The sequence below is a fragment of the Arvicanthis niloticus genome, chromosome 4 (genome assembly GCF_011762505.2).
Source record: "Arvicanthis niloticus isolate mArvNil1 chromosome 4, mArvNil1.pat.X, whole genome shotgun sequence".
NCBI classification, from domain to species: Eukaryota; Metazoa; Chordata; class Mammalia; order Rodentia; family Muridae; genus Arvicanthis; species Arvicanthis niloticus.
The window spans coordinates 21,011,360-21,033,901 of NC_047661.1; the positions used below are offsets into that span (position 1 = coordinate 21,011,360).

Sequence of the window (22,542 nt, forward strand, 5' to 3'; positions counted from 1 at the left end):
GGAGACAGGGAGGCAGATATTCATGTATCTCCACCAGTCAAAGATAGTTGCTATATCTAGGTCGATCAGTGGGTTACACCTCTGATTGAACAATTCCAAACTTATAACTCTTATGATTAACATTATTTAAAAAAATGTATAAATGCAAAAAGGAAAAGGGGACATAGGATAGGGGTTTTCTAAGGGGGGGGATTGGGGAAAGGGGATGGCATCTGAAGTGTAAATAAAGTATCTAATAAAAAAAAAAGAAAAACTGGGCTATGGATCAGAACAAAGAATTCTCAAAAGAATAAAGAAAAAATGATAAAAAAAAAATCTGCTCTCTTCAAGTTCTATTGCTAGAACATTTATTTTGGGTTTTTCTAAGGTAAATATATAGTAAGAAATCTTTAGATTTGGATGCTAATTTTCAGAGATTAAGAAAATTTGAGGTCTATATAATCAGAGGAGTCAAGTACAGATTGCTAAGTTTGTGTAGTTCCAAGTCACAGGTGAAGACAAAATGACTGTATGTAAAGTCAGGTTACAAATCTGGCTCTTACAGAGGTTTGTGCCTGTTTTTCCTTTTCATTTCTTTTAGAAAGGACTGCGGACACTGTGTATAGCTTACAGACAGTTTACAGATAAAGAGTATGAAGATGTAGACAGGCGCCTGTTTGAGGCCAGGACTGCCTTGCAGCGGCGGGAAGAGAAGTTGGCTGATGTCTTCCAGTACATTGAGAAAGACCTGATATTGCTAGGAGCTACAGCAGTGGAAGACAGGCAAGTATCAGAAGTAGGCAATATCTTTCTCTCTCTCTCTTTCAAAGATTTATTCATTTATTTATTTATTTTACCCATAACAAATGGTTGTAAGCCACTATGTGGTTGCTGGGAATTGAACTGCAGACCTCTGAAGTAGCAGTCAGTGCTCCTAACTGCTGAGCCATTATCCAGCCCCCAATATCTTTCTTTTAAAGAACATTTTAGTCGCCGGACAGTGGTAGCATACGCCTTTAATCCCAGCACTTGGGAGGCAGAGGCAGGTGGATCTCTGAGTTCGAGGCCAGCCTGGTCGTCAGAGTGAGTTCCAGGACAGCCAGGGCTACACAGAGAAACCCTGTCTCGAAAAACAAAACAAACAAAAACAAAAAAGATTTTTGTCAAGTGCTTCTAGTATATGAAAATAAATACCATTAATTAACATCCTGTAACAATAGAAAACTAAAGCTTTAATTTTTCTACTCTGGATAATGTTGTTTTATTCCAGCATTAGATATTAAGATATCTAGATATTTGAAACAGATAAAAAGAAACAATTATCTGTATTATATTTCTAGTTTACTATTCCTCAGTGTGTCATAGTGTCACCAAACACTCGCACATCTCTCCATCCTCCTCTTCCCACCACTGCCCAGTCTCCTTCACGTTTCAGTAATACCACCTGACTGCTGTTCTGTATACCACTTGTTGGTTCCTGCCTTTGTCCTTGGCAAGACTGTGCATTTGTGAACAAAATGTATTCATAACTAACTCTCATCCAGAAAGATCTTTTCTGACAACTGACATGACTGAAAATGCTCTCCTTTGCGTTGCTGTTTTGTTTTGTGTTTTGATGCTGTATTAAATTATTTGTTTAAAGATTTTTCTCCTCTGTTAGCATATAAATTCCTTGCAACTTGCTCAGTTTTTTTAGCCCAGCATCTGTGTCAGTGTTAGTTTGAATTAAATTGAATTCTATGAATCAAATTGTTTTTTACAAGTTAAGCCTGTTCTCTTGTGTTTCCTGTATCTACAGAGGTGTACGTGTTTAAGTGTGGGTTTTCATTGTCCTTTCAGTTGTTTTCATGAGATGTCTTAAAACGACATGAAGTTCTGTAGTCTGATGGTTAGCTCTCAGAGTGATTTTCTTCAGGACTGGGGTGGAGGGAGATCTTTGGTTTGAAATTTCAGAATCTGTAGTGGCACAAATGTACCAGGCCTTAATTCAGTCCCCCTCTTTCATTACCACTTCCCAGTGTGATAAGTTTATGAAGGCTACCTAGTTAGTTGAGTTCATAAAAACCAACTTTGTTGGCAATACCCTTAAAAACATACAGTTAGGAATTTTAATTGACTTTGGACTAGATAGCCACTAATAGTTTATTCTTGTTTCTTACATAATGAAAGAAAATTTCAGCTATGTTGATATATTATACTTTACATGTGTAGTGTAGCTTATACTTAATATGTACTACAGGAGTTATTGTTCACTACCAATTCTGTGTCTTTTTTTTAGACTACAAGATAAAGTTCGAGAAACTATTGAAGCTCTGAGAATGGCTGGTATTAAAGTATGGGTACTTACTGGAGACAAACATGAAACAGCTGTTAGTGTGAGTTTATCATGTGGACATTTTCATAGAACTATGAATATCCTGGAACTTATCAACCAGAAATCAGATAGTGGATGTGCTGAACAGTTGAGGCAGCTTGCCAGAAGGTAAGACAGCAATGTCTAGGCCAGCTTGCTACTTCCTGCTTTCATCAGCCTATAGATAAAAGGTTGTTTTAAATTTAATTTTTAAATTAAAAACAATTTTTAATGTTTGATTTTATGCATATGGCTGTTTTTATGCACAAATGTCTGTGTTACCATGTGCATACCTTGCACCCACTGTGGGTAGAAGAGAGTACTGCATCCCATGAAACTAGAGTTAAAACAATGGAGTCTTTTTTTCTGATGTATGTTTTTAGCATCTTTGTCATAAATGAAGTGTATGTGAGTGTGTAGACATTCATCTGGGTCCTCAGATTATTCTGTTGGAGTGTGTCTGTCTGTGTGCTAGTGCCATGGTGTGTTTGCCACTATGGCTGTAGTCTGACTTGCAGTCAGGAATGGTGAATCTTGCAGTAGTGTTTCATTGTTCTGGATTGCTTTAGCTATTTTTATGCTTCTTTATGAATTTTAATATTGTTTTTCAATTTCTGTGAAGAACTACAGTGGATTTTTTTTTTTTTTTGTGGAAATTGCATTAAATCTGTAGACTGGTTTAGAGGGAAGAATGTTTTCACAATATTAACCATACCATCCATGTTAGGGGAGGCTTCTTCATCATTTGCTGTCTTCTTTCATTTCTTTCTTTAGTTCTTTTAAAGTTTTATTTGATTAATTCTTTATCTTTTGAGGTTTTTATTGTTTTATTTTGTTTGGCTATTGTGGATGATGAGACTGTTACCCTGACTTTTTCTCAGTCTGTCTTTGGTATATAGGAATGCTACTGATTTGGGGATGTTAATTTCGCAACCTGCCATTTTCCTGAAAGTAAGAACTTTTAAACTCGATAATGAGTATGATCCAGAGATTGATAAGCAAGAACCATGCTTTGGGCTTTGAATGAGTAAGTTAATTAAGCATATTGCAAGCAAAAGTAAAAGCATAAATAGTAAGTAGTAGATCACAGAAGAGCAGATTCATAAGGAAACATGACCAAATTAGATGATGTTAGCAGTCCAGTTGAGTGAATAGGCAGAACGTTGCATCATCAAATCAGTCTTAAAAACATCCAGAAGAAATCCAGTAGAAAAGCTTCATTGGTGCAGCCAGCTAGAGTTCACATTCTGGAGTCTGGATTGGAATAGAGTATTCCATTGGGTGAGCATCCTAGTAAATGAACATAGCCGCAGTTAGAAAACATCATACATCAGGTGCTTACAGTCATTCAGCAGAATCCAACTAGAGAAGCTGAGACAGTCAAATGGAGTTCCTGATGGTGAGTCCCAGGCAGAGTCCTATCTCTCCTCTCCACGAATGAGCTTCCATATTCTCTTTTTCCACTGTTTGCACTTGATTCTAGGACAAACAACAATAACTTTTTTTGAAATAGTCTACCTTCTGTTTTTATTTCTAAAATTATTGTATTTAATTATTATTCCAGCTGTTGCCCCCCAAGTCCCTCCCAGAGTTTGTTATGCCATTCCTCTTCCCCTTTGCTTCCAAGAGGGTACTCTGTCCTTCCCTCCCCACCAGACATCCCCCTTCCCTGGGGCCTCAAGTCTCAACAGGATTAGGCACATCTTTTCCCACTGAGGCTAGACCAGGCAGACCTCTGCTATATCTGTCCTGGCGGCCTTGAGCCAGCCCTTTGTCCTCGCTAGTTGGCGGTTCAGTCTCTGGGAGCTCCCAGGGATCCAGGTTAGTTGAGACTGCTGGTGTTCCTGTGGGGTCACACTCCCCTTCAGATTCTTCCATCTTCAGAATTTTCCCCTAATTCAACCATAGGGGTCTCTGACAACAGTTCAGTGGTTGCATCTGTCTCAGTCAGCTGCTGGTAGGGCCTCTCACCATGCTAGGGTCCTCTCTATAAGCACAACATAGCATCAGTAATAGTGTCAGGCCTTGGTGCCCACACCCATGAGATGGATCTTAGGGTAAGGCACTCCCATTGATTCCTGAGTCACCTCCCAGGTCTCTGTTACTTTCTAGAGGGTCCTTCCACCACCCACTCCCAGAAGCTGCATATGTTCCATTCATTCACCTGTCCCTCTGGGCTTCTCTTCTGTTCCCCACCCCCCACCTGATCCTGTTCCCCCTTTTCCCTCCCCTCCCCTCTCCCACCCAGGTGCCTTCCTCCATTTGCGTCCTGTGATTATTTTGTTCCCACTTCTAAGTGGGATTGAAGCATCCTCACTTGGGCCTTCTTATTAAATGTCTTACACTGTCTGTGGGTTGTATCCTAGGTATTTTGTATTTTTTTGACTAATATCGATTTGTAAGTGAGTACATACTATGCATGTTCTTTTGTGTATGGGTTACCTCACTTGGGGTGATATTTTCTAGTTCTATTCATTTGCCTGAAAAATTTATTATGTCCTCATTTTTAATAGATGAATAGTATTTTCATGTGTAAATGAACCACATTTTCTGTATCCATTCTTCCATTGACGGATATATGGGTTGTTTCCAGCTTCTGGCTATTACAAATAAGGCTGCTATGAACATGGAACATGTATCCTTTTGGTATGGTGGGGCATTTTTAGGTATATGCCCAGGAGTCATATAGGTGGATGTTCAGGTAGAACTATTTCCAATTTTCTGAGGAATTGCCAGATTGATTTCCAAAGTGGTTGTACCAGTTTGCAATCCCACCAACAATGGAGAAATGTTCCTCTTTCTCCATGCCCTCACCAGCATGTGAAGTCATAGAGGAAAGGGAGACTGCAGGGAATAAGACTGAGGGAACTGTATCTGGAGAAGCAGAAGAAGTAAATGTTAGCAGCCAGCATACCTGCTTCCCAGGCAGGAGCAGCCTCTCTTGAGTTTTTGATCTTAGCCATTCTGATTGATGTAAGATGGAATCTCAGGGTCATTTTGATTTGCATTTTCCTGATAACTAGGACTTTGAACATTTAAGTGCTTCTCAGCCATTTGAGATTCTTCTTTTGCAAATTCTTTGTTTAGCTCTATACCCTATTTTTTTTTTTTATCAATTTTGCTTTTCAAATTATATCCCCCTTCCTGGTTTCCCCTCCTCAATACCCCTGTCCCATCTCTCATTACCTCCTTCCTCTTTGCCTCTATGAGGGTGCTCCTCCACCCACTCACCCATTCCCACCTCACCCACTCTAGCATCCCCTAGACTGGGGCATCAAACCTACATAGGACCAAGGGCCTCCCCTCCTATTGATGCCAGATAAAGCCATCCTCTAATACATATGTATCTGGAATCCTGGCTCCCTCCATGTATAATCTTTGGGTAGTGGTTTAGTCCTGGGAGCTCTGGGTGGTCCAGTTGATACTGTTCTTCCTATGGGGTTGCAATCCCCTTCAGCTCCTTCAGTCCTTCCCCTAGCTCTTCCATTGGGGTCCCTGGGCTCAGTCAGATGGTTGGCTGTATCTGCAACTGTATTGGTCAGGTGCTGGTAGAACATCTCAGGAAACAGCCATATCAGGCTCCTTTTTAAAGTAAGCACAGCTGCTGTGAATTCATGAGTGAAATGGTCAAGTGGTGTCCAGAAAACACTTGACAGCAGTCCTGCCCATCCTCTGCTCTTACATTCTATTCACATCATCTTTCACAGTGTCCCCTCACCCATGAGTGGGAACGGGAGGGTGATACGGATATCTTAAGGCTGAGCAGTCAGTGGTCACTTACTCTCAACACTCTGGCCAGTTAGAGTCTTTGTATCAACTGCTGACTGCCACAGAAAGAAGTTTTTCTCTTCAAGGCTGAATACAGCATTAATCTAAAGATGTAGGCATATATTTTAGAAGGCGGTTTGATCTTGCTAGCTGTGGGCTTTTGCCCAGGTTTATAGTAGCAGGCATGAATTCCCTCTTGTGGAGCAGACCTCAGCTTTCATCCAAATGTGATTAGTTACCCCATAGCTGTCATGCCAATGTTTTACCAGTGGGCACATCTTGCTTGGTATGTCAGTATTATAACATGCAAAGATAACTGCTGGGCAATACCACTAGTGGCCTGCAGGGCACCTTCTGGCACTATGAAAACTAGCCAGCAGGGAGGACGTTTTCAGTTCAGTTTCAGGATGGTTTCGCAAAAAGTTTTTTTTTGTAGTGTATTTTGGCTTATAGGTTCAGAGGATGAATCTATAATGGTAGAGACAGCATGGTAGCCAAAGTAGAAAGTTAAGTATTTTTTATTGTAAGCATGACGGAGAAACTGGAAATATGCATGTCCTTGAACTCTTAAACTTGTCTCCAGTGGCATACTTCTTGCAACCTTGCCTGTTCCTCCTGAAACTTCCCAAACAGGGCCCTGGAGACCAAGTTTACAGACACCTAGGCCTATGGGAGACATTTCTCATTTAAACCACCACAGTCTACTCCCTGTTACCCAAATCACAATGCAAAATACATTTATTCCTACTTTATATTTTCCTGTAGTCTTTCATAGTCTACTGTTTACAAGTCTAATCTCTTGTGAGACTTAATGTATACTTTTTAATTGTAAGCTCCTGTAAAATTAAAAGGCAAATTACCTAACATGTGTCACAGAGCATACATTTCCATTCTAAAAAGGAGTGGGGCATGTTGAATTACTATACCAAAGCAAGACTTTCTGAAACCCAGCATGGCAAACTCAAATCCTGCAAGATCTGTATCTGATGTCAGAGGCCATAGATGGCACCACCACTCCAGCTTTGCTCCATACAAACTACATTGCTTTCTGGGTCTGCTTCTGCTCCCCTTATACAGGTTTAAGATACCCATGTCTCTGGCACCTCTAATGCCTTGAGGTCTCCAAAATACAACCCTGGTTTCACTTTCACAGCTTCATGCCCTCTCAGGGCCTTCTTGCAGGGAAGGCCGAATTTTGTCTGGCTCCTCAGGCTCTCTGAAACCATGGTGAAAGAATCTCAAGTTCCTTCATTCTTGCATCCTTGTGCCTCTAAAGCTAGCACTGCATTGACTGCACTGCCATCTTGAATATCCAAAGTCACTTGGGATGGATCCTGACCATATTGAATCACATTATAGCAGCTCTTTTGCTCAGTTCCTTACTAGAACCAGAAAGTGGCTCTGGCTGTTTCTCAGATTGGAAGCTTCTCTAGATAGGGTCTTTCTGTGAAGGTACCCTTTTCTTTATTTCAGTGCAGAGCAGGCCTCTGTGTGTGTGTGTGTTTGTGTGTGTGTGTGTGTGTGTGTGTGTGTGTGTGTGTGTGTGTGTGTGTGTGTGTGTGTGTGTACACATCACAAATGCCGTCCCCCGGGCCTCCCTCCCATAGTTCCTCCCCCATTTATTCTCCTCTCCTTATCTGAGAGGTGGGGACCTCCCTGGGTATCCCTGGTGCATCAAGTTTTGGTGCATCCTCTCCCTCTGAAGCCAGACAAGGCAGCCCCGTTGGGGAACTGATATCACAGTCAGCTTTAGGGAGAGCCTCCGCTCCAGTTTTTGAGGGACCCATGTGGAGACTGAGCAGCACATCTGCTACATATGTGCTGGGGACCTTGTTCCAGCCGGTGTATGTTCTTTGTTTGGTGGTTCATTCTCTGAGAGCTCCCAGGGGTGCAGGTTAGTTGACTCTGTTGTGTTGGTCTTCTTGTGGAGTTTCTATTTCTTTCCGGGCCTTCAATCCTTTCCCCAACTCTTCCATAAGAGTCCCAGACCTCTGTCCAATGTTTGGCTGTGGGTATCTGTATCTGTTTTAGTCTTCTTTTATGTAGAGCCTGTCATAGGACAATTATGTTAGGTTCCTGTCTGCAAGCATAACAGTATCTTAATAATGTCAGGGATTGGTACTTGTCCATGGGATGAGTTTCAAGTTGGGCCAGTTACTGGTTGGCAGTTCTTTCAGTCTCGGCTGCATCATTGTCCCTGCATTTCTTTTAGACAGGACAAATTTTGTTTTGAAAGTTTTATGGTGTCCTTATCCCTCCAATGAGGGCTCCTGCCCAGCTATAAGAAGTAGCTTCTTCAGGTTCCATGTGCCCACTGTTAAACATGTTGGCTAAGGTCACCAACATTGACTCCTGGGAGCCTTCCCCATCCCAGGTTTCTGGAACTTCCTAGAGATTAACCCCACCCCCACCCTTGGCAGTGTAAGACACTGTTGAGCCTTAGGTTACCAGAGATCCCCTGAGTGAACCACTCGGAGAATTGATGCAGAAAGCAGAAAGCAAGAGGAACTTATTGTTCCAATGTGTTGGGGTCGTCCTGCACCCAAAGGAGAGGTGGTGATCCCAGGCAGCTTGTTCAGCAGACCTTTATACAGTTTCAGTTTCCAGAGGTAACATAGAGAATCAGCAACTAGGCACAATATGATTGGCAGAACAGTGTGACTTTTAAACTGATTGGTCCTTAGAGAATGAGGTGGCAAGGACTTCCCTTGTCTGTGAGTGGCCAATGGTCCATCCTGTGGAATTTGTCCCAACCCGCAGGTTGGTTTCCCCCCTGTTGTCTGAAGAATGTTAATTAGCCTCTCCCTTTAGGAGGGACAAGTGTTCCAAAGTTACTGAGCTGACCTCTTCAGCAGCTTCATATTTCCTTCCATTCATTGTCCTGGCCCTCTTGTTCTCTCTTCTGTGTTACCTGTCTCTCCCCACACCTGATCCTGTCCCCTACCCCCATTCTCACCTTCCCTCTCTGACCTAATTTCCTCCCTCCCTCTGCCTCCTGTGACTGTTTTGTTTCCTGATGTAAGTATGATTCATGCATCCTTACTTGGCCCTTCCTTCTTGTTTAACTTCTTTGGTTCTGTGGAATGTATCCTAGGTATTCTGTAGTTCTTGGCTAATGTCCACTTATCAGTGAGTACATCCCATGCATATCCTTTTGGGTCTGGGTTACCTCACTTAGGATGATATTTTCTAGTTCCATCCATTTACCTGCCAAATTCATTATGTCCTTGTTTTTAATAGCTGAATAGTATTACATTGTGTTGAGTCTTTGTGTAGCTTAGGAATCAAAGTAACTATGGCCTTGTGGGAAATTTTTTAAATTATTTAAAAATATTAAAAAGATCGGCAATTTCCCTGAAGCCCTGGTGGTCTCCAGCCTGATCTTATCTCTTGGAGACTCTCAGACTCAGAGCTCCAGAATCTCTCCACCCAGCTCGCTAAGTTCCCACTGGCTGGTCGCTACCTCACTAGCCCCATGCTTCAAAACCCCCACGGCCTTTGTGGTGCACATCTGGCAAACCCATGCTTTGCCACCATACCTTTCTCTCTGGAACCCAGTAGAACCAACGTGGTGGGAAGGAGAACACCACACAAACTTAGTTCAGAAACAATGGTAACTCAATCTCTGGGTGCAACAACTAGAATCCTAGTCTTGTATCTATATTAAATCTAAATCCTCCTTTGTCGAATACTGGTAGATCCACCATACAAACCAGGAGACATAGTAGCTACATTTTGTCCTCACACTGTCCCCATCCAAAAAGACCGTTCCTCTCTTCCCATCTCCAACCCAGAAGTCTGACCTACTTGCCCAGTGATTGGCTTCTTTTATTCATTAGGGGATGGTTCACAAGAAGTCACCTGAGTAAGTGACTCACACCTTGTCAGCAGCCCCTCCCAGGAGAGCAGAATTAGCATCAATATGCAAATAGCACCTGGCCTGTGCACTACAAGGCTTCATAGAATGAATTAGGTAGTGTTCTCCTTAACAATTACAGCTTTTTTAACTTGGTTATAACATTAAGCTTCCTAGTGCTGTTTTTCTCCAAAACTCTACATTTTGTTTTCCTTTCTGCTCCACATGGCTCTTCTTCATTATAGATCTGTATAAGCATTATCATTAATAACCACACCACAAAATCAGTGCTATGCAGTCTGGACATTTCTCACATTTTTTTTTTTCAATTTAATTTCGCCCAGGTAAGTTCTTAGGACTCAGACAGAAGGCAGCCAGTTTCCTTGCCAAAATAGCACAGGAATAGACTCTAGCCCCATTACTTTTAAAGTCCTTGCCTTCCTCTGAAACTTCTCAAGCCATGACTCTCTAGTCTCCTTTGCTTTTAGCACTACCATCCAGTCTGCTGCTGGGGTGGCCTTATGAGTGCTGATGACAGCATTGAATTGCTTTCTAGTCCAGAATTCCATAGTCTTCCACATTTCTACAAATAAAACAAAACAAACCAGGAAGTCAAATGGTCATGTTCTTCATAGCAACAGCCCACTTTCTTATACCAACTTTTGTATTCTTTGGTTTTATTATTGCTATGATGAAGCATCATGACCAAGGTACTTTATAGAAGAATAAGATTCTTTGGGTATATAGTCCTAGGGGACTAGAGTCTATAATGTCAAAGACTGCATGGCAGCAGGCAATGAGAAGTTGAGAATTCACATCCTTTACTGCTACCATGAAGCAGAGAGTCAAAGAGTATTTTTTAAGAGTGTTACTTCTAGACAAGTCTTTGCACTTTAACTTGGAAATTGTGCTATTTTGAGAGCATGTGAATACTATAATGGTGAGCTAATGTTTAAGAAGAATAACGACAGGAACAAGTTAACTGCTCAAAATGGTTTGAGATATATGTGTTATGTTTTAAAATTACTTACTGGTTATTGAAAATTATGTTGCACCTGTGAGCTTGGCTCAGTGGGTTATGTGCCTGTCACCAAGCCTGACTACACAAATTCAGTCCTGAGACCCACATGGAAAAAGTGAACCATTTTTTTTCAAGTTGTCCTTTGACTTCTACATGTGTGCATATGCATATATACACACAATAAATAAATAAAATGTAAAAATTTTAAAAAGTATCATTTAAAAGTACTGAAAATTGTAAGGAAGATACAATGTTGATAATACTATACAAGTATGTAAAGCTTACTGATTGTATTTTTGCATGTTTTCTTTTGGTCTTCTATATGTGTTCTTTTGATAAATTTGTTATAATCATTACTAGTATTCATTTCTTTTTTGATACGAAAGCTATATTTTATCTCACCTTTCAGGTAATACAACTAAGTTTGTTCACTTATACATAAGTCATTCAATAGTTGTCTGGTTGAACTGTCTATCTTTCAATAAGTAAATAATCTGGCCTCAGAGTATGAAATAGATAATTATTTCTTTTCTAGGATTACAGAGGACCATGTGATTCAGCACGGGCTGGTAGTAGATGGGACCAGCTTATCTCTTGCACTCAGGGAACATGAAAAGCTATTTATGGAAGTGTGCAGAAACTGCTCAGCTGTATTATGTTGTCGCATGGCACCTTTACAGAAAGCAAAAGTAAGTATACATCATAAAAAAGTCCCATTAAGATACTTAGAGGTAAAGATACTCTTTAAGGAAGGGAGAGAGAAGGAGTAAAGAAAGGAAGGAAAGAAAGAACAAGATAATTCTTTATTGAAAGTTATCAACCTCAATGTAGGGGCACATACGTGTAAATCCTAGCATCCAAGAGGCTGAGGTGAGAGAACTACAAGTTTGAGGTCACCCCCAACTAACATTATCAAGAAGGAAGGAATGAGGGAGGGAGGGAGGGAAGAAAAGAGGAGGCAGCAGCTATTAAGTTATAAATAAGGAAGGTTGAAACCCAATTCACTTTTATCATCTTCTCACGATAAACTATATACAAGAAATACTTAAATTGTAGGTACCTAGGATTCAACTGAAAACCTACCCAAACAATTTTTATAAATTTTTGGAATTTATAAATTTTTGGAATATCTTGAGGTTTTAGACTCTTTACTTCAAAAACCATACTTAGTAAGTCATCAAAATAGCTTGTTCATCAGGTAAAGGAACCTGCTGCTAAGCCTGACTACCTGATTCCTGATTCCATCCTCAGGCCCCACATGGAAGAAGGAAAGAACAAACTTCTATGAGTCCTCCTTTGACTTCTGTATGTGTACCCATAAACATAGACACATATGCATACACAGAAAATGCACAACTTTTAAAGAAATATAATATTCTTAGAAATGCAAATAAAGTACTGGTTGTTTTGCATACAGATAGCCAGGCTTATTTAGATTTATAAAATTTTGAATGGAGATTGAAATTAGAGCACAGACATGTCTCTGCTCTACAGCAAGGGTCATTGGGTAAAGGCATTGTCAAGTCAGATTGGTGACCTTGATTCCATACGTGAGATTCACATAAAGATGTAAGGAATGCACCAGCTCCCCAGAGCTGTCATCTGACCTGCAAACACTGGCCATCTCATGTGCATACCCTCCTCCCCCCAAAACACACAGGTTTAAAAAGTATTTTCAGAAGAATTCCAAATAAACTTGTTTTGATTTCACTGACTATAATTTTTTGTTTGTTTGTTTGTTTGTTTGTTTGTTTTGGTTTTTTGAGACAGGATTTCTCTGTATAGCCTGGGCTATCCTGGAACTCACTCTGAAGACCAGCCTGGCCTCAAACTCAGAAATCTACCTGCCTCTGCCTCCCAAGTGCTGGGATTAAATGCGTGCGCCACCACTGCTGGGCAATATTTTCTTAAATCTTGAGATTTAGCTAATCAGAGTAAATATATGTCTTTTTTATCAAATAGAGTATTTTCTTTTTTGAGAATTTTGTCTGGCAACTCAATGAGTATATTTATTTAAATAAGTTGTTAGTCTTATAAAAATTTTAGAATACATTTAAAAAATTCTTCTCTTCCTAAAATCCAAGCAGAAAACTACTTTGTTAGGATATTTCTGAAAGACATTGTTAAACCCTAATCTTCATACCCCTCCAACAGATGGACCTTACTGCATGTTACTGTCTAGCATGAAGCTAAATGTCTTCTTCACTACCATACTATTACAGAAGATTTCAGATAGAGGGCATTACACAAATACAAGAAAATGGAAATTTAATCACAAAAGAAAGATTTCATTGTATGTTTTTCAGGTGATAAGACTAATAAAAATCTCCCCTGAGAAACCGATAACACTGGCTGTTGGTGATGGTGCTAATGACGTAAGCATGATACAAGAAGCGCATGTTGGCATAGGTAATTGACTTTTTCTTGAATTTTAAAAGTTGGTATATAATTACTTGGTAGTTTTGAGTTTTCCTTTTTGTAAAGTACAATGTCCAGTATATGAAATGAAAACAAATACAATGTGACATTACATGACAGTATATTCCCAATAAGAAGCCAATTATTATTTAGTCTACTATTTATAATATATTAGCTTAAAATATTATTAAAGGAAGAAATACATTAGTGAAGTTTGTCTTTGTTTAGTTAAAAGTAATTTTATTTTCACATCTCATTTTGTACCCCACAAAGAACTTTCTTACATCATTTTATTCTTTTTAACTTTACATAGTTGCTCTCAAAGTTTTAAATTTATAATTTATAATTATGATTAATTATTTTTATTATTAATACTAAAAATTATGGTTTGTATTTTAAGGACAATTTTAGAAAAAACAATTACCCCAAACTGATAGAAAATAAAAAGAATTCTAATACTTTCCTGATTTTAATTGTATATGATTCTCTATACTCCTAAGATCATATGTGGTTACCCCCAAAACATTTTCCTTGTTCCTGTTCTTAGTATAGAACCATTTTATTGGATTCAGTGGTGTACTAGTACTATATTGGCAGTGGTTTAGCAGTGATTTACTGTTTATCTACTCTGATCTGTAAGTGTTATGTTACAAATCAAGAACAAGCGTGAGGACCATGTGTAGCTCCTCTGAGGGATAAAATTCCAGCTTAGAGGAGACAGCCTTGTTTAGCAAGCGTCTTCATGATGTGTATGATGGCTAGAGTTGAGGCCAGATAGTTTTATGTCTTAAAATCAATCCTTCCTCTTTGGGATATAAATATTCATTTTGAAACTTTATCCTTCTTTGTGGTTTTTAAACTATTTCCAATAAATCTCAGTTGTAATTTTAAATAACTTTATACTATATAGTAAGCATATAAAGCTGATTTGGGAGCTGTGGAGATGGCCTGCTGAGTGAAGTGTTGGCTAGGCAGGCTGAGCAGCTAAGTTCAGCTCTCTAGTACCCACATAAAAGCCAGCCATAGTACAAATCTCTATATAACTCAAGCAGCAGCACTTGGCTAGACCAGACTGACTTCAGGGGTTCTCCACACAGCTACGTTTAGCTGAGACAGCAAGCCCCAGGTTCAGTAAGAGACTCTTTGCCAAGATGCACTGTCAAGTGATGCTGGTGCTTTGTAACTATGTCTGTCCACTACTTGCATACATCAGCAAGCATGTGTACATGCATGCATACATACACAAGGAAACATTGCTTAATATATAGCAAAGGAAATACTTAAAGCTTCCATAAGTAAGCAACAGCAAGTTACTTTGGTTAAAAGAAAGTTGTATGTCTTTTTTACTACCTTTATAAAAACAAATTCCAGATGGAGTGAGGTCGTATGTAATTCTTTAAGGTCATAAAAAGTAACTGAAAGACATTTCTATGAGCAGTTTTGTTATTTGAGTTATGAAAAGACATTTGAAGCATAATACCACACCAAGAAATTTATTTGACTGTAAGGAAGAGATCACTATATGTGACAGGGAGAACAAAGTCTCTGAAAACAAGGGTTTTTCTTTTCCTTTCTTTTCTCTTCTTTTCTTTTCTTTTCTTTTCTTTTCTTGGATATTTCCTTTATTTAAATTTCAAATGTTATCCCCTTTCCCGGTTTCCTCTCTGAAAACCTCCTATGTCATCCCCGCTTCCCCTGCTTCTATGAGGGTGCTTACCCACCCACCTACTCCTACCCTGAAAAACACCATCACTTATATACCACAGCTTAAAATTGTTTAAAAATGTGCTTATTTTTTGTTGGGTTTAAATTCCTGGATTTTAGTCTTTTTAGTATCTTTGAAACTGGTGAGTTTAAAGATGTCCTAGAGCTGTGTGCTCATGAAAAAGCTTAGCCCTTTGTGCTTGTCAGTATATGGTTGATGCCTCAGCTAGATCTAAACACTTCAATGTTATATTTATTTTCTTCTATGTCTTTGAAAATTGATGTTACATGTTTAGTATGTATTTAGCTTTTATATTAAACATATTTAAATAGAATCCCTTTTAGATAGCTGCTAACTGCTGTTATTAGGGTTTAGTACCTATGTACAGCTATAGCAACTATAAATAATTCAGAGTGGGGTGTGTGTGTGTGTGTGTGTGTGTGGTAAAAATTACACTCTGATTATCAGTGAACATTCCTTCTCATCTTCTTTATTGCAGGAATCATGGGTAAAGAAGGAAGGCAAGCTGCAAGAAACAGTGACTATGCAGTAGCTAGATTTAAATTTCTCTCCAAATTACTTTTTGTTCATGGTCATTTTTATTATATTAGAATAGCTACCCTTGTACAGTATTTTTTTTACAAGGTAAGTTTTGTTGGATTACAAAAATCAATTATTAAAATATTTTAACTTGAAATTCCAATGAAGAATGTTACAAATATTCAAATTATTCTTAAAACAGTTTCTTTAAACAAAACTATTTTATAAATAAATTTAGTGCTGGCAGACTGCAAATCAGTGGTTGCCACTGAACACAAAGTGATAGGATTGCTTAAAAAGTCATTTCTGAGTCAGAGGGTTCAGTGCCAACAACCTGACACTATTGAGTTCAAACCTCGGACCCCATGATAGAGAACTCCATAGTAGAAGAAGAGAAATACTACAGTTGTTCTGACCTTCACATATGTGTATGATGTAGACTTGCTTACTCTCTCAGTCTCTGCTCTGTATTCTTGTCTCTCTCACTCACATGATAAGTAAATATCAAAAACAAGAGAGCACACAAACACATGCTTTCTGGGAAAGTTCTCTTAATTTTATGGTATGTAAATTTATCAGGAATCAAAATTTATACTTAAAATTTATTATTCTGGGCAAATTTAGCTACAATAAATTTAATTTCCTTAAAGCTATTTTATGTTTGTTTAGTAATAAATTTAATTAAACCTAATTTCATGAATTCATCGCAGAGTCCTTAATCTTTTTTGTTTTTAAGGGTGTCCTGTGATAGTAAATGCATAAATCTCTCAGTTATGGAGGGCCTGTTTGTATAATATATGTTGAATATAACGTTGAAATGTTGTTTTCTTTTAAGGAAGGTGGGATTCAGTGAATCCATGTTTTGAGTCCCTGCTAATAATCATTTACCATACCAGAATATCTCATGTTGGATTTGTTCTTGTAATTAATAGTTGCAAGATGATTGAACACAACTTGTATACTACCATAAGCAGATGTGATAGTTTTCTTTAGCCTACTGTTCTGGCTTTTACTTGTGATGAGATAGATTGACCGTTACTGTAAAGTGGTCTGGGCAGTGTTCTTCTACCTTCTTGCTTCACTTGTAATATGAGAAATCCTAAGATAGTAAGATGCTGTGCTAGTTACACCTACATGCTCTAAATAGTTTGGCAGTATAAAATTCTTATAGTTCTGAAATTTAAGCCACTGTTACATAATAGTAATATCTATGATATTATGGGCTAAGAGTTTAAATATAACTTTTACTGCTTAGAAGTGATGGGAACTAAGAATTTTCACTATAATATCTGTATGATTCTCTAAGCAGCTTCTAGACATGACTTAATAAAATGAGAGAATTCTGTATTCTCATCTTACATGGGTGTGTCCTTAGGGGAAAATGCATTGCAGTAGGAATCAACTGAGATGCTCTTTCTAGGCTTTGTAACCAGTTAAGATCTCTGTTTCTTTAGTCATCACTGTTTGAATCACTTCCCATCTTGTTTTCCAGAATGTGTGCTTTATCACACCCCAGTTTTTATATCAGTTCTACTGTTTGTTTTCTCAACAAGTAAGTAAAACACAGGTTTGTGTTTGTCCATTCAGAAGGTTAATGTGTTCAAGTCTTGATCCTGCAAGGAATTAGACTTACTTACTTAATCCACCTTAGCATTTATAATATTTATTCTGGCTTTAATTTATGATTACTGTTAATACCAATATATATGTTGATTGTGTATTCTTTTTAAATTAACATTAATCATTAACTCTTCATTTGTTTGTTTATGGAAGGTTTTAAAGAGTCCATGCTTTCTTATCACTGTGTAGTCAGGGATGATTTTGAACTAGTCTTCCTGCCTCTACTTCCCAAGTGGTAGGATTACAGGTTTAAGTTCCCACCACCACCTCAGTATTGCTGAGTGTAAACTCCAGTCAAGTACTCTTAACAACGACTCACCTCCCCAAGCTTGGTAACTGTTATTATTTATTCGTAGTATTTCTGTATAGTTGATACCAAGTCAGAGCAACTAAGTATTAGAGGTTCACTTACTTCCTAATCCTGAAGTTTTAAAAATTTGCTGGGAACCTTAGTGATTTAGGTCGGGAATTACATAAATCTCACCTCAAAACTAGCTTTCCATAATTAAACTTTCACATAGCTCCTTATGCATCTTAAAATACTGTCTGTCTACAGTGGTTCTGATCTTCGGTTATAAGTTAAATCACTAATTTCTCTTTGTAATTGCCTTTTCCTCATTTATAATGCAGAGCTTTAACTTTGAAATTACATCTTAGACATAGATTACTAGCAGTAGCTTACCTGAATTAAATACTTTCAGACCATGTGACAATAGGAACCTGATACAGTTTGACAAGCTTTTTAAAGAGAGAGTAATAGTAAGTGTCTTCCTTAGGGTTTCTGTTTCTGTGATAAAACACCATGGCCAAAAGCAGCTTGGAAGGAAAGGTTTGCTTCACTTTACACCTCTCAGGTCACACTCCACCTCTCAGCAAAGCCAGGGCAGGAACTCAGGCAGGAAAGTGAAGCACAGCCATGGAGAAACACTGCTTATTGGCTTGTTCACTCATGGTTGCTCTGTGTGCTTTCTTATAAAACCCAGAAACACCTACCCAGAGATGGCACGGTGCACAGTGGCCTGTGTCATTAGTCAGGCATTATCCATAGACTGACTACTGGCCAATAGTATGGAGGCATTTTCTATATTAAGGTTCCCTTTTCTCTTATAGGAGAGATGGTTCAGCAGTTAAAAACACTGGCTGCTCTTCCAGAGGTCCTAAGTTCAATTCCCATCAACCACATGGTGGTTCATGACCATCTATAAAAGGATCTGTGCCCTTTTCTGGCATGCAGATGTCTATGCAGACAAAACATTTCAATATTTAAAACTACATAAATAAGAATTTAAAAAATTTTTCTTTTCTCACATATGTCTAATTTGTGTCAGGTTGACAAAAACCAATCAGCACAATGACAGTGACCATAGGCAAAAGATGTCAAGCATTAGTACCAGCAGTAGCAACTGAAACACTTGAGAGGACAATGATGTCACCAAGGACTTAGCCATTTAAAAAAAAAAAATACCTTCTATGGAAAAAAAGAGGTTTCAGAACTGTAAGCCGTATAGAAGATAGAAGGTGGGGGAGAGGAGGTGTAGCCATCGGAGAATTACCCACGAGCTGAGGATGCATGTAGGAGAACTGTTAACCTGCACAGCACTGACCAACTTAGAGGCTTGAGGTGAAAATCCAGTTTACTACACTGTGAAAAAAAAAAAAAAAAGTTCAGTCCCCAGACAACATAGCTCTAGGAACAGTATAGGTTCTATTCTAAAACAAAGCACGTTTATTCATTGAAATTCTTTTAAAGGGATTTTAATATAATTTGAAAAATTAAGGTACTTACTTTTAATATTTTCCCATGACTATATATGTGATAGAATGTATAATTTAGAATCTCAAAATTTCTCTAATTTATTTCTCTTTTTAGACACTGTATGACAGCGTGTACCTGACTTTATACAATATCTGTTTTACTTCCCTACCTGTTCTCATATATAGTCTTTTGGAACAGCATATAGACCCACATGTATTACAGACCAAGCCTACCCTCTATCGGTATGTAGTGTCCATTATTGGATGTGGATTGGTAGTGAAAAGCATGATTGTTGGGTGGTTAAAGTTTTTCAATGTTAAAGAGAAATTTTCAATAAATTTTCAGTGTTTTTAGGAATAAACACTTCCATCCTTGGGCTGTTGTACACAAGAGTAGTTATTCAGTTGTTAATCGCATCTAGAGTTTCTTTAAGAATTAGTTTATATTTTATTATTACATAATTTATGAGTGCTAATCAAAGGTAAGTGCAGGTGAAGGACAGTAGTTCCTGCTTTTTCCAGAACTCCCCAACCAGGTGATTCTAGAGATGCCAAGCCTGTCAGGACTAGCCTGTGATCTTCGTAAACTGTCAGAGGTTGTAGAGGTGCCCGATACAGACGTAGCCAGTTATGTGAGGAATTGCTTACTCTACCTTACCAGAATACCCTGGACAGTCTGTTACCCTCATAACAATTAACTTCTGAAATGAAGATAATGAGGAACCTTGGTGTTGAACCCAACTTGTATCTTACCAAAGAGATCACTGTGGCAGTGTGGCTGAATGAGAACAGACTATAATGTAGATAATCAGTTTCTCACAGTTGTACTGAACTACTGTGCCTGTATCATGTTTTATTATCAAATGAAAAGATACTTGAATTTATTATATGAATTCTTAGCTGTTATCAAGATATATGCTATTATTAGAAATGGTGTGTGAATTTATTCTTTTTGCTGATATTTTTTAGCCACCTTAAAATTCTATAATTATAAATTATTAGTTAAATTAATTGTTCAAAAATGAATCCTAGTGTGTTGCTTTTTCTTCTTAAAAATAATTGCAGGGACATTAGTAAAAACCGTCTCTTGAGCATTAAAGCGTTTCTTTACTGGACCATCCTGGGTTTCAGCCATGCCTTCATTTTCTTCTTTGGATCCTACTTTCTAGTGGGGAAGGATACATCTCTGCTTGGGAATGGCCAGGTAAAAAATGTTTTACAAATGTTTGAAAATTTTAATAATGTTGAAAAGAATGTAAGCTTAAATCACGTTCTCTTAGCCCAATCCCCAAATGCCCCTGCCTCAGTTGAGTGCAAGAGGATGTCAGAGTGGAAAGAGTTGGTCTTCATGAGCTCACTCCTCACTCCAAAAGAAGCACCCAGTTTGACTTCTGCAGGCAAAATGCTGCCTCCCTTTCTAAGGAAGTAGAATACAGCATGCTTTAAGTAAGGCCAGACCCTCAGGATCAGGCACATAGTTTTAGCAGTCCCAGGTCAAAGTGGTGTGCTTACAGCAAAGTACCTGCCTCTGTCGTCCTGAGAGACTGGCACTTGGGACTTTACTTCATACCCATTGATTTTTGGAATCTGTAACTCTGCATACCTAAAATAGTGAGAAATAAGCATGGGTTCAGTATGATTCCACATTCTGTGTCTTCTTGGAAGACTGCAAGGTACACTCAAATAAAATAATGTAAAGTGATGTTCCAATATTAATATTAATAAGCAATGTGTATTTACCACTCACTTTTTATATACCAGAAACTTTGTCCATTCTGCATACTTTGAATGTACTTACCCTCACTTTACAAATGATGTCAAAGTCAGGGAGCCTCAGTAAGTTTGTGAAGTAATTGCTGCTAGACATGTATACATTAAAAACCAATCAGCCTTTAGGTAAAGTTTAAATGAGTATTAAGATCATGAATGCTTTGTAAGTTAAATTCATAAAATCTGCATACTTACAGTCTAAATATGGTAATAAAATCTTGATATTCTTCTGGGATTTTGCATGTGTAAGTTTGTACTCTAAAGACTAAGAGTGCTTCTGTCTGATAGTACGTGGAGTATTTACATGGAATCCTTTGCAGGATAGTTCTATTGGCCATTATCTTTTTTTTTTTCCAGATACTGGTTTTAAGTTTATTTTTTTCTTTTTTGCTTACTAAGATTTTTCTATCCAGATGCACTGTAGCAAATGTTCTAGTATAACTTCTAGTTGGAAATATTTCAGAAAATAACTGCAGTCAAGCAAGATGTTAATCATTTTTACAAGGGGACAGCAATACAATAACACAAATCCTAAGTTAAAAACAGTCTTGATAAACAAATTCTGAATTCTGAACCATCTTTATATTTCTGGTTTTATCTATTATCCAAAGGGGCACTGTTCAGAATAGTTACCACAGTAAAGTTTCAGTTATTTTTGTCCTTGTCACTTTATTAATATCATCAGAGTTCATGTGTATATCTGTCTTAATTCAAATACTTTTTGTAAAGAATAAGATTACTTTTACCTCATAGTGGAGTGAACATTATGTTGATAACTAACATATTAGTCGTTCCTTGTGTTTAGATGTTTGGAAACTGGACATTTGGTACTTTGGTCTTCACAGTCATGGTTATCACAGTCACAGTGAAGGTATGCTATGATATAAGAAACCTGTATGCACTTGGTCTGTGTTTCTCACTCACTTCATCTTTTAGCTAGACACATAAGTTTCCCTTTTAGCTTTTCAACAGTACATTGTCTCACTAAATTTTAATCATTTATTTAAATTTTGCTGTAAAAGTTTTCTTCTTGTCCATCATTTTGGAAAGCTTCTTATAAATTTTGTTACAAATTACTGAAATTTGGATTCACTGTGTATCATCTAAAATAATATCTAAGGGTTTGGGGGTTTTTTTGGTTTTTGTTTGTTTGTTTGCGCCATAGAGTTAAAGTAATGTCTGCCATCACATGACATTTCAATACTTTTTTTCCACAGAAAGAAAATATTCCAACATTTTTTACTAAGACTCTTTCATTGATACTGTGCCTTCTAAGGAACCAAGCCACAGGGCTTTTAGACAGCTATAAATGACAAGTTAAAGTAAACTATTATTTTTATATTGATATGATATTGATTGTTTGTTTGTTTGTTTTAGATGGCATTGGAAACTCATTTCTGGACTTGGATCAACCATCTTGTTACCTGGGGATCTATTATATTTTATTTTATATTTTCTTTGTTTTATGGTGGGATTCTCTGGTGAGTGACTGTACTGTGTCTTAATTATGTTGATTTAACAATAATGAACATTTATTGTGATTAGTTTCTTGATGACCAAAATTCTGCTCATAATAGTTTTTATACATTATGGTGATAAGTTCATTCCTTTGAGTTGCTATTCATAATAACCCTATTGTCTTCATTTTCCTACATGAAAACTGAGTCTCTTGGTCACAAAAGTAAAACCAGAAGAAAGCTAGATTGTAAACCATTGGTCTGACTTCAGAGAAATGGTCTTTATACTAACAGTATTAG

General features: G+C 37.9%; 1 protein-coding gene across 4 annotated transcripts in view; it reads left to right on the forward strand.

The window, feature by feature from the left end:
- Positions 1–22,542, forward strand: part of Atp11b (ATPase phospholipid transporting 11B (putative)) — a 100,603-nt gene that overhangs the window by 58,899 nt on the left and 19,162 nt on the right. For all 4 annotated transcript variants that reach the window (XR_004606608.2, XM_034499919.2, XM_076932284.1 and 1 more), the window contains exons 18-27: positions 581–762; positions 2,258–2,461; positions 11,513–11,666; positions 13,284–13,386; positions 15,600–15,745; positions 17,133–17,192; positions 19,131–19,258; positions 20,081–20,219; positions 21,591–21,656; positions 22,163–22,266. Coding sequence is in view for 3 of the 4 variants with exons in the window: in XM_034499919.2 (XP_034355810.1) it covers positions 581–762; positions 2,258–2,461; positions 11,513–11,666; positions 13,284–13,386; positions 15,600–15,745; positions 17,133–17,192; positions 19,131–19,258; positions 20,081–20,219; positions 21,591–21,656; positions 22,163–22,266 (1,286 nt within the window). In the remaining variant the exon portion in view is untranslated. The remainder of the gene's footprint in view (positions 1–580; positions 763–2,257; positions 2,462–11,512; positions 11,667–13,283; positions 13,387–15,599; positions 15,746–17,132; positions 17,193–19,130; positions 19,259–20,080; positions 20,220–21,590; positions 21,657–22,162; positions 22,267–22,542) is intronic.